Here is a 12,151-nt window from a genome sequence, read left to right as displayed (position 1 = left end):
ATATTCGCAAGTTTTACAAACCATTTTGAAAATAGATTTGTTTCTTATGTCCATAATGAATATGGATTATAAAACTAAATTGTTTCATTGAGAGGAAAGAACTAAGTTTTTTAAAAAGTTCTAAATTCCACTTGGAAGGCGAAATAACATAAAATAAACTATGTCGTGTAGTGATTCAGCACTTTATTTAGTCTGTACAGTTAGGTTTAATTTTAACACTGTTCCACGGAAGATGGCACATCAGACACACTGATAGGAAATAAATCCTCTGAAATTAAAATTCTACTCATTACACATCAATTTCAGGAAGACATAAAGGGCACAAGCATTCTGCACTGGACTTGGGAATAATAATTGCAGTTCCTAGGGAGTGAAGACGGGGGAAACATGTAGTGCATTGGACGATTTACTTTCTGCTTTTAACACCAGAACAAAACGCCCCACTCACGTTCATAGTTCCTCTGGAAATGTGCAAATCGGAAAAGCCTTGGAAATCAGGACTGGAGGCTGCAAAAGAAATGGCGAGGTGACGCTGACGCCATGCGAACCGAAATTTGTGGTTGCCTGGCTGCAGGATTCTGATACACACAAGCCTACTCCCGGCTGTGCAAAGTGAAGTGCGCCATGGCGAGGACAGGACGACCTCGGATGGCTCCGCCCTCCGGGTTGGCTCCCAGTCCGCCTCACTGAGTCAGCTCCGGGACAGGTGTAGGTACTATTCGAAAGGCCGGCGAGGTCCCCTCTCCGCCCGAAAGGGCGACCAGCGACGTCAGCCTAGAGCCCTCTGCTCCGGACTGACACCCCAGCAGCGCCGCGGTGGCGGACAGGTGACGGCCCAGCAGAGCGCCCTTGCTGGGAGCGCAGCCGCTGGTACAATCCTGATGCTGCTGCTTCAAAATTGTCCGGGCAGCGGATGCAGCGGCGGCGGCAGCGGATACGTGGAGCAAGGGGGCAGCGGCCTGAGGATGCAACAGGCACGACGAACGCTGCAGCAGGTGGCAGTAACCCCACGGGGTCGAGGGCAGACTCTGCGCGGCGCCTGCACCCGCTCCCGAGACCCCTTGCATGATACTCTCGATGCTGAAGGAGGTGCATCCGCCAGCTGGCCGCGACGCCGGCCCCTTGCTCTCTTCCCAAGGCTGGGAGTCTAACGTGGGCTGCAGCGCCGGAAGGGCGCCAGGGGTCCCCAGATCCGCGCCTTGCTCTTTCCTGGGAACCTCAGCGTAGGCCGGGGCGGAGAGCAGCAGGTAGTGGAGGGGGTGAGGATGAAGCAGCGCGCACGGGCGGCTCCCGGGGGTGGAGGCGGGATAGGCCCCAGTGACAGGCTGTGGCGGGGCCGCGGGCCCGAGCAGCATGCCCGGGTAGGGGCCGTGCAGGGCAGCGGGCGCAGCGGGCGGGGGGAAAGGGTGGTGCAGGTGGTCTCCGGGAGGTGGGTGATGGCGCTTGAAGCGCTTCCTGCGCCGAAGGAAGCTGCCGTTGTCGAACATGTCCTGGGAGGCGGGGTCCAGGCTCCAGTAGTTGCCCTTGCCGGGGTGTCCTGGCTCGCGGGGGATCTTGACGAAGCAGTCATTGAGGGAGAGGTTGTGGCGGATGCTATTCTGCCAGGCGGGGAACTTGCGGCGGTAATAAGGGAAGCGGCCACTGATGAAGGCACAGATGCCGCTGAGCGTGAGGCGCTTGTGCGGGCTCTGCAGAATGGCCATGGTGATGAGCGCGATGTAAGAGTAGGGGGGCTTCGCCGGCTGCGGGGCGTCTCGAGAGGCTGCTGCAGACCCCGTCGAAACCCCGAACTTGGGGCAGAATTCGGAAGAGTTGCTTGGGCTGCCGCTGCTCTCGGTGCCCTCTCCGGGAAGCGCGCCAGCGCCCCTCCGCGCCTCCTGCGGCTGCGGCTCGTGCAGAGGCTCTGGGAACCGCTGACTTCCCTCGGGTTCCTCATCTTCCTCCTCCTCTTCATCTTCCCCTTCTCCCAGGATATCGATCTCACCGTCTTCCCCATCGGAGCCCCGGAGACGGCGCGGAGGTGTGGGGCGAAGGCGCTCAGCTCTAGGCAAGTTCATGGAGGAGCAGGTTCTGCAGATGCTGGGGAGGCAGCGGCCGCTCCACCTGGCTCCGGGCTGGAAGCCTGTGTTGAGTGTTCCAAGAAGCGGAGGCGCTCGAGGTCCCCCTTGTAGATAGTGGTCTTTTACTTCTGCCGATTTGTCCTTTCCCACACCGTCCGGCAAAGATGCACTTTGCCTTTTATTGAAGTTTCTGGGTCCTTGTGTGATGGACTCTGCCGCCCCTCTTCAGAGCCTTTCTCACCCTACTTCAGAGCGCCCTTCCCTCCTCCCAACGCAGTGCAGTGATGAGGGTCCTTTGAGCATTACCCGACACAAGAGCCTTCAGCCTCCTCCTCCTTGCACCCACCCGCCAACATGGAAGGTGCTTCACTCAAGATCAACCGGCCAATCGGGCCGGGAGTTGCATAGACTCTGTTAACGCGCTTTGAAAACCTCTCAAATGAAAAAGCAGGGGCGGGGGGTGTAGGAAAATATGTACCCAACAATCTAAGGCCACATCCATATTCAAACCTGTCCCTTGAAGGATTAAAAATAAGCGGGAGAAGACACTGAAATGTATACGGTGTTTAACTGTAAAAGAATGTGTAACAATAAATGTTTTTGCTTCATGGTTAGTCACCCATTTTCATTGGTGGGTTCTGTCCTCCATAAGAGCTGAAATAAGGAGTTGAAATATTTTTAATGTTCTAACCACACTCCCCAGCTCAAGAGTGAAGTGTGAGAGTGTTGCCTTGTCCCTACTACCTCCTATCTCAGCTTCCCAAAATGTTCTCCATGACTCCAGTTTTCAGAAGACTGAAATATCCTGCCATGAAGCTGTGGAAGTTATCGGTGGAGAGAAAGCAGAAGGGCTAGAGAGAAGTCCCCTTCCAGCAGTGATTCTCAACTTCTTTGAACATTTAACCTCAGTATGAAATATATTTTATACCATGATCTTGCATACAGACTTATACAACTGTGATAAGTTTCATAAAACAGGTGATCATTGATTTGTTTTTAATGGCCATGACCAACTAAATTGTACCAACTAACTAGTACAAACCCAGTTGGAAATATCTTTTACCAAAATGGCTTGACAATTTCAAAGGATACACCCAGTCTGAGACTCAGTCTTTCTCTTCTTTAAAACAAGAACCAACATTAAGCACTTTTTACTGTAATAATAAATGATAATCTTGAAACTTAAATGAGGCAAAAGAGGGCAGCAGTTTTGGTGTCTTTAACTAAATCACCAGGTCATCATTCCCTACTCACACTGGAGAAACGAGATGACAGAGATGCTCTGTTTCAGTCACTTGCCATCCCTGGGAGTAACATGATTTTTAGATTGGCATCATTTAAATCATCCCAGAGAATAAAGTAGCAGTGCTCAGTGCAACTAAATTTAATGTGCATTATGGTAAAATACCAAGCAATAGTATATATTCATAATTTAATACCCCCCTCACCTTCAAAAATTTGAGGTGGCATCTAATAAAAATGCAGAATGAAAATATTGTGCTATGCCACTGTTACTGATAGATAGTAAATCTTCTATTAGAATTTGAAAAATGACGATTTTCAGCGAGAAATCAGAAGTCGGCTAATATAACCAAAAATAGCTTAAAGGAGTTAGTTTCTTTAGGATAAAATTTTGAAAACAGCTTTCTTACTAGTCTTTTTAAAGTTTTATCCTCTAAGTCTTCTCAGTTGTATGCAGTCTAAACTAGAACAAATAACAGAAGTTTTCAAGCTAACAGATTTGTGCTTGAATCCCAAATTAACCAATTACTACGTGTGTGACCTACTCAGCTAAGCTTCAGGAGGGCTGGGACAGGTGTCTTATTCAACCTTTGATTCCCTGATGCCTCCCCCTCAGCCCCCTGCAGGTAAGGCACTTTTCTCCATCAGCACAGGAATCCGATTACCTGGGAAAGGGAGCATTGTTAGTTTTCCTAGAGTCAACTTCTATGGGGATTGGGGTTATTTAAAAATGAAAGGAGAAAAATAAGGACACCCTTAAAAAAAAAAAAAAAAAAACTATCCCCACTGATGAAAGTATGTTAAAGGGGGCACTGGGAAAGGAGAAAGAGCTCCCAATGGCCAGAACCAGGACAATCTGAGCAACAAAATAAAGTAGCACAAGCTTGTTAACCAAAGTATAAAAAATAGATTGAGTAAAGTAATACATGGGCAGAAGGAAGAAAGAATGTGTGCATGTTCAATTGTGTCTGATTCTTTGTGACCCTATGGACTGTAGTCTGCCAGGCTCCTCTGTCCATGGGATTTTCCAGGCAAGAGTACTAGAGTAGGTTGCCATTTCCTCCTCCAGGGGATCTTCTTAACCCAGGGACTGAACCTATGTCTCTGGTGTCTCCTGCATTGCAGGCAAATTCTTTATCTAGTACATGTGAGTAAAAACGCAAATCTCCCTTGCAGAAAAAATTCCAGATAAACTATGTAGATATTCCACCCTTTAGGAGATGGGGCATAACCACCCCCCCCCCCCAATCTTTTACTGTAGGCAGTGCACAATGACTTCCTGTCAAACAGAACCTCATGAAGTGGGGGTGGGGTGGGGAGAGAATAAGTTACCTTGGAGAAACCTAACAGAGGTTTCACCCAGGTGTTAGGTAAAAATGTCAACATCAACAATCACAAATCACACTGATAGTATGTACCCTTGATATCAGGTAACAGTAACTGTAATGTGGTATCCTGAGTAAGATCCTGGAACAGAAAAAGGACATTAAGTACAAACTGCTGCTAAGTCACTTCAGGCGTGTCCGACTCTGTGCGACCCCACAGATGGCAGCCCATCAGGCTCCCCCGTCCCTGGGATTCTCCAGGCAAGAACACTGGAGTGGGTTGCCATTGCCTTCTCCGAATACACTATCTAGGTTTGTCATAGTTATACTTCCAAGGAGCGTGAATCTTATAATTTTGTGGCTGCAGTCACCATCTGCATTGATTTTGGAGACCAAGAAAATGAAATTTGTCAGTTTCCACATTTCCCCCATCTATTTGCCATGAAGTGGTGCGACCTGAAGCCATGATATTCATTTTTGAAAGTTGAGTTTTAAGCCAGCTTTTTCACTCTCCTCTTTCACCTTCATCAAGAGGCTCTTTAGTTCCTCTTCACTTTCTGCCATTAAACTGCTATCATCTGTATATCTGAGGTTGTTGATATTTCTCCTGGCAATCTTGATTCCAGCTTGTGATTTACCCAGCCTGGCATTTTGCATGATTTACTCTGCATGTAAGTTAAATATGCAGGGTGACAATATACAGCATTAACGTACTCCATTCCCAATTTTGAACTAGTCCGCTGCGCCATGCCCAACAGGCAAAGGCTTTAGCAGAAGCAGTTTTTTTTTTGGAATTCTCTTGCTTTTTCTAGGATCCAGTGTATGTTGGCAATTTGATCTCTGGTTCCTCTGCCTTTTCTAAATCTAGCTTGTATATCTTGTACCACAACTTTTTATCCATTATTCTGTCAACAGATATCTAGGTTCCTTCCATATCCTGGCTATTGTATATGGTGTGTTCCTGAAAGGCAGGCACACCACACCCACAAGGCCACACAAGGAAGCTCCTAAGTACAAACTAAGGATATCCAAATAAACTATCACTTCAGTTCAGTCTCTCGGGTGTGCCTGACTCTGCGATCCCATGACTGCAGCATGCCAGGCTTCCCTATCCATCACCAACTCCTGGAGCTTGCTCAAACTCATGGCTATCAAGTAAGTGATACCATCCAACCATCTCATCCTCTGTCATTCTCTTCTCCTCCTGCCTTCAAATTTCCCAGCATCAGGATCTTTTCCAATGAGTCAGTTCTTCACATCAAGTGACCAAAGTATTGGAGTGTCAGCTTCAGCATCAGTCCTTCCAATGAACATTCAGGACTGATTTCTTTTAGGATGGACTGGTTGGATCTCCTTGCAATCCAAGGGACTCTTAAGAATCTTCCCCAGCACTACAGTTCAAAAGCATCAATTCTTTGTTGCTCAGCTTTCTTTATAGTCCAACTCTCACATCCATACATGACTACTGGAAAAAAAAATGAGTTTGACTAGACCAACTTTTGCTGGTAAAGTAATGTCTCTGCTTTTTAATATGCTGTCTAGGTTAGTCATAGCTTTTCTTCCAAGGAGCGTCTTTTAATTTCATGGCTGCAGTCACCATCTGCAGTGATTTTGGAGCCCCCCAAAATAAAGTCTCTGTTTCCACTGTTCCCCCATCTATTTGCCATGATCTTAGTTTTTTGCATGTTGAATTTTAAGCCAACTTTTTCACTCTCCTCTTTCACTTTCATCCAGAGGCTCTTTAGTTCCTCTTCACTTTCTGACATGGGGTGGTGTCATCTGCATATCCGAGGTTATTGATATTTCTTCCAGCAATCTTGATTACAGCTTCTGCTTCATCCAGCCTGGAATTTCGCAGGATGTACTCTGCATATAAGTTAAATAAGCAGGGGTGACAATATACAGCCTTGACCTACTCCTTTCCCAATTTGGAACCAATCTGTTGTTCCATGTCCAGTTCTAACTGTTGCCTGTTGCCCTACATACAGATTTATCAGGAGGCAGGTAAGGTGGTCTGGTATTCCCTTCTCTTTAAGAAATTTCCACAGTTTCTTGTGATCTACACAAAGGCTTTGGTATAATCAATAAAGCAGAAGTAGATGCTTTTTCTGGAATTCTCTTGCTTTTTCTATGTGCCAACAGATGTTGGCAATCTGATCTCTGATTCCTCTGCCTTTTCTAAATCCAGCTTGTACATCTGGAAGTTCACAGCTCACATACTGTTGAAGTCTGGCTTGGAGAATTGTGAGCATTACTTTGCTAGCATGTGAGATGAATGTAATTGTGTGGTAGTCTGAACATTCTTTGGCATTGCCTTTCTTTGGGATTGGAATGAAAACTGACCTTTTCCAGTCCTGTGGCCACTGCTGAGTTTTCCAAATTTGCTGGCATATCGAGTGCACCACTTTCACAGCATCACCTTTTAGAATTTGAAATAGGTCATCTGGAATTCCATTACCTCCACTATCTTTGTTCATAGTGATGCTTCCTAAGGCCCACTTGATTTCACATTCCAGGATGTCTGGCTCTAGGTGAGTGATCACACCATCCTGGTTATCTGGGTCATGAAGATTTTTTTGTATAGTTCTTCTATGTATTTTTGCCACCTCTTCTTAATATCTTCTGCTTCTGTTAGGTCCATACAATTTCTGTCCTTTAGTGTGCCCATCTTTGCATGAAATGTTCCCTTGGTATCTCTAATCTTCTTGAAGAGATCTCTAGTCTTTCCCATTCTATTATTTTCCTCAATTTCTTTGCCTTGATCACTGAGGAAGGCTTTCTTATCTCTCCTTGCCATTCTTTGGAACTCTGCATTCAAATGGGTCTTTCCTTTTCTCCTTTGCCTTTAGCTTCTCTTCTTTTCTCAGCTATTTCTAAGGCTTCTTCAGACAATCATTTTTCCTTTTTGCATTTTTCGTGGTGATGGTCTTGATCATTGCTTCCTGTACAATGTCACGAACCTCTGTCCATAGTTCTTCAGGCACTCTATCAGATCTAATCCCTTGAGTCTGTCACTTCCACTGTATAGACATAAAGGACTTGATTTAGGTCATACCTAAATGGTCTAGTGGTTTTCCCTACTTTCTTCAATTTAAGTTTGAACTTGGCAATAAGGAGTTCATGATCTGAGCCACAGTCAGCATCTGGTCTTATTTTTGCTGACTGTATAGAGCCTCTCCGTCTGTGGCTGCAAAGAATAGAATTAATCTGATTTCGGTATTGACCATCTGGTGATGTCCATGTGTAGAGTCTTCTCTTGTGTTGCTGAGAGTTTGCTATGACCAGTGTGTTCTCTTGGCAAAACTCTGTTAACCTTTGCCCTGCTTCATTTTGTACTCCAAGGCCAAATTTGCCTGTTACTCCAGGTATCTCTGGACTTCCTACTTTTGCATTCCAGTCCCCTATAATGAAAAGGACATCTTTTTTGGGTGTTAGTTTTAGAAGGTCTTGTAGGTCTTCACAGAACTGTTCAAATTCAGCTTCTTCAGCATTACTGGTTGGAGCATAGACGGATTACTGCGATATTGAATGGTTAGCCTTGGAAACGAACAGAGATCATTCTGTCATTTTTTTTTTTTTGGACTTTGGTTAATAATAATGTAACAATATTGGTTCACTAATTGTAAGAAATGTACCATACTACTGCCAGCTGTTAATTGTGTGAGTATAAGGGGTGGGGGGTAGATATGGGCATTCCCTTCTACTCTTTGCTCTGCTCAATTTTTCTGTAAATCTAAAGTTGTTCAGAAAATTATAGTTTATTAAAAAAGTAAACACGAGGAAAGAGGACTAGCAGCCAAAAAAACAGAAACTCAAATGTCCATCAACTGATGAGTAGAACAAAATGTGGTCTATAGAATTTTATTCAGCAATAAAAAGAAACAAAATGTTGATCCATGCTACAACATGGATGAACCTTGAAAACATTATGGTAAGTGAAAGGAGTCTGAATGGGCAAACCTATTGGGACAGAAAGTAGATGAGTGGTTGCTGGGAAATAGGGGCAGGGGAAATGGAGAGTAACTGGTAACAGATACAGAGTCTGAGAGCTATGAAAATGTTCTGGAACTAGATAGTTGTAATGGTTTCTCCTTTACCTGGGGATATACTAAAGCCAAGAATTGTATACTTCAAAGGGTAAGTTTTCTGTGAATTATATCTAAATAAAATTGATGTACAAAATAATGTTGTTTAGTTGTTCAGTTGTGTCAGTGGCTCTTTGTGACCCAGTGGATTGTAGCCCGCCAGATTCCTCTGTCCACGGGATTTCTCAGGCAATCCCACTAGAGTGGGGAAGCCATTTCCTCCTTCGGGGATCTTCTTAACCCAGAGACTGAACCCATGTCTCCTGCATTGCGGATTCACTTCTTTCAATATCACCTCCATGTCTCCTCCACAGGTGGATTCTTTACCACTGAACCACCTAGGAAGCCTATACAAAATACATCAATGTAAAAAATAAAGAGCTGTATCAATGAAAGGAAAATAACTGAGTTCTTTGGAAACAGAAATCAAGTTTATTATGGCAAGTAATTCTTGAAGGGAAAAAAAAAACATGGGCGAGGTGACTCTTTGTCCCATCCGATTCTTTAGTGTTGCCTCACTTTGTGCTCATGAAACACTGCAACATTTAACACGGGACCCATTGCATAGTGGCAGATTACTTCTTTCCTAACACTGAATAGGCTTTTTTCTTAACACTGAATAGGCTTTTTTCCTGAACAAATCTATCAGGGCTTCACAAACACCATCCATCCTACTTTGAAAAACCAACCTTTCTAAACTACAATACAGAAAAGACAGATATCTAATTTCTCTCTATTTCACTATGAAAATTAAAGGCAATTTGGTTATTGAAAGTTACGGTTGATTCTAATATTAGGACATTCTGAGAAAAAACAAATCTTGTTCTCCTTTCTCATCACAGTAGGCCAAGCTGCTAGACATTCAAAGACAGAATTCACTTCTTTCAACATCACCTCCACATTGTATGGCATTCCTAGAACTGGGAAAGGCCTTTCAAAGCAATCTAAAAGTACAGGTTTCCACCTATACTACTAATCCAAAGGAGATATTTATTCAATTTGTAGCCAGCAACCAAGCCCACAGATGTTTAAAAGCCTTTTAGCTTTATTTTGCTGGTAATTCCCTTCAAACTTCATAATCTAGGAATTAGAGACCCTTTCAATCCCTGGTCTTCCCTCACCTCTGGAATGACTCTTCCTCCAGCTATCTTAAATTCAGTACCCATGTTCTTGCCCTTTCACTAAAAGCTGGAAAAGGCCTAGGAAAGAACCATTTGTTTTAAGAAGTTGTGCAGAACCTTGAATATTTATCAAATCTTGCTGGAAAAGGAGAATTCACATTTACTGAAACTCTATATTCAGAGTGCTTTAAATATAATCCCTGGAACAATTCAGAGAGATTTGCATTTTATCTTCATTTTATGAATAAGGGAGCAAGGGCTCTGAGAGATTTGGTAATTTATCCTATATTACTCAGTAAACTATAAAGTTACAAATGAGCTATGCCTAAATCATGATTATCATTACCCTGAAATCATAATACCCTGAACATTTTCTATGGGTAGCAGAATAGCGGCCCATGTTATTAATTTGTTAGTTAGATTTCCATTATAAAAATAAAACCTCTTGAAGATATAGACTGACGGCTCCAAAGCCCTCTGAAGCACAGGTTAAACTGGTAATGTCTCTGATGAATGAAAAATTTCACTTTGGGAAAAATAAGAACAAAGAACAGAACAATGTATTTAAAATAACATATAAATAACATAAAAATACAGTAAAAAAAAATTAAATTAAAACAGATGTCAGTCCATCCAGAAAGGCAAAGGTTAAAATGTGTTAGGTAGGTTTGGAAAAATGGGTACTTTCATATACACCTGTATCACAGCAGAAAGGTATAGCCAGTTGGGAAGGCAATTTATCTATCAGTATCTATTAAGAACTTTAAATGTGCATATCCTGGAAGCCAGTGATTCCACTCTTACGCATCTCTTCTGGAGAAACACTGTCACATAAAAACAAAGAGGCACACATAATGTTCACTGCGGCACTGTTTTCAATGTCAAAAACAGGAAACAATTAGTTCATTTACCACAGCAATCAACCACATCACTTGTCCAGCTCAAAACCCATCAGCCACTTCCCAGGGCTTTCAGAATAATCCAAATGTTTTCCTCTTTACACCAAATCTTTTTCGCAGAAGCAAAAGGCCTGGCCCTGGCTTACAACTCCAATCCCATCCCATACCTATCTCATACCTGGCTTTCTAACCTTTCACCACCCTCAACTTCTTCATGGTTTTCCAGCATGCTACACTGGTTCCCACATAAAGGCTGTCTCTACTACTTGCTCCCTCTGTGTAGAAACTGCTCCCTGACTTTGCATGAATGACTCCTTTTAACTCTATTCTCAACTTAAAAGCCACCTCTGGCAACCTGGATGAATCTTGAGGGTACTATGCTAAGTGAAATAAGTTACAGAAAGACAAACACTGTAGGATTTCACTCATATGTGGAATATAAAAAACAGACATAATAAATAAACGAGCGAAACAAACCAAACAAAATGAACACATGGATGCAAACAGCAGAGCAATGGTACCAGAGGCGAAGGGGATCAGCTGTATGGGGAAAGATGGAAATCAAATTTCTGGTGGTGAGCACACTGCAGTGTATACAGAAGTGAAAATACAATGTATGCACGAACCTAATACAATGTGAAAGGCGAATTTCACCTCAATTTAAGAAATAATTTTTTTTAAAAATATGACAATTCTCCCGAATTATACTATAGAAACGCAATCCCAGTTAAAATCCTACCAGGCTTTTTGAAGAAACTGACAAGTTAATGACAAAATTTATATTGAAAACAAAAATATCTAAAATAGCTATAACAACTCTGAAAAAAGAAAAAAAAAGAACAAGCTTAGATTATTTACACTACCTAATTTCACAATTTCAGTTCAGTTGCTCAGTCGTGTCTGACTCTTTGCAACCCCATGAATCACAGCACCACCAGGCCTCCCTGTCCAACTCCCGGAGTTTACCCAAACTGATGTCCATCGAGTCGGTGATGCCATCCAGCTATATCATCCTCTGTCCTCCCCTTCTACTCCTGCCCCCAATCCCTCCCAGCATCAAGGTCTTTTCCAATGAGTCAATTCTTCGCATGAGGTGGCCTAAGTACTGGAGTTTCAGCTTCAGCATTAGTCCTTCCAATGAACACCCAGGACTGATCTCCTTTAGGATGGACTGGTTGGACCTCCTTGCAGTCCAAGGGACTCTCAAGAGTCTTCTCCAACACCACAATTCAAAAGCATCAATTCTTCGGTGCTCAGCTTTCTTCAAAGTCCAACTCTCACATCCATACATGACTACTGGAAAAACCATACCTTGACTAGATGGACCTTTGTTGGCAAAGTAATATCTCTGCTTTTGAATATGCTATCTAGGTTGGTCATAACTTTCCTTCCAAGGAGTAAGCATCTTTTAATTTCATG

The 12,151-nt window shown here is 43.4% G+C and overlaps 2 protein-coding genes and 1 long non-coding RNA gene across 4 annotated transcripts in view; 1 reads left to right on the top strand and 2 right to left on the bottom strand.

Moving 5' to 3' along the window:
* Positions 1 to 286: 286 nt before the first annotated feature.
* On the bottom strand, positions 287 to 2,057 carry LOC109562685 (forkhead box protein D4-like 1). Its single transcript, XM_019965705.2, has 2 exons — positions 971 to 2,057; positions 287 to 905 (listed from the first exon to the last, which is right to left on the bottom strand). The coding sequence occupies exons 1-2, from the start codon at positions 2,055 to 2,057 to the stop codon at positions 775 to 777; spliced, it is 1,218 nt and encodes a 405-aa protein (XP_019821264.2). The 3' UTR covers positions 287 to 774.
* Positions 1,116 to 2,674, top strand: LOC139184544 (uncharacterized). Its single transcript, XR_011568050.1, has 2 exons — positions 1,116 to 1,247; positions 1,971 to 2,674. It is a non-coding gene; the product is annotated as an uncharacterized lncRNA (long non-coding RNA).
* A 5,798-nt stretch (positions 2,675 to 8,472) lies between these two features.
* LOC109562931 (putative COBW domain-containing protein 7) overlaps positions 8,473 to 12,151 on the bottom strand; it is a 73,131-nt gene continuing 69,452 nt past the window's right edge. Inside the window, exon 16 of one of the 2 annotated variants that reach the window (XM_070794614.1) lies at positions 8,473 to 9,059. The gene's annotated coding sequence lies outside the window, so the exon portion shown is untranslated. Of the gene's footprint in view, positions 9,060 to 9,108; positions 10,658 to 12,151 lie in introns of those variants that run through there. The other variant, XM_070794615.1, reaches the window with a different exon arrangement.

Source organism: Bos indicus, chromosome 8 (assembly GCF_029378745.1).
Source record: "Bos indicus isolate NIAB-ARS_2022 breed Sahiwal x Tharparkar chromosome 8, NIAB-ARS_B.indTharparkar_mat_pri_1.0, whole genome shotgun sequence".
In the NCBI taxonomy this organism is placed as follows: Eukaryota; Metazoa; Chordata; class Mammalia; order Artiodactyla; family Bovidae; genus Bos; species Bos indicus.
The sequence above is the reverse complement of the archived record's forward strand: the minus strand, read 5'-3'. Positions and strand labels throughout refer to the sequence as shown.

Bases quoted from the DNA above. Each gene is read 5' to 3' on its own strand.
- LOC109562685 (XM_019965705.2), bottom strand. From the start codon at position 2,057: ATGAACTTGCCTAGAGCTGAGCGCCTTCGCCCCACACCTCCGCGCCGT. The intron at 906-970 runs TGCATCCTCAGG...GCATCCGCTGCC, and splicing joins GCAGCGTTCGTCGTGCCTGT to CGGACAATTTTGAAGCAGCA.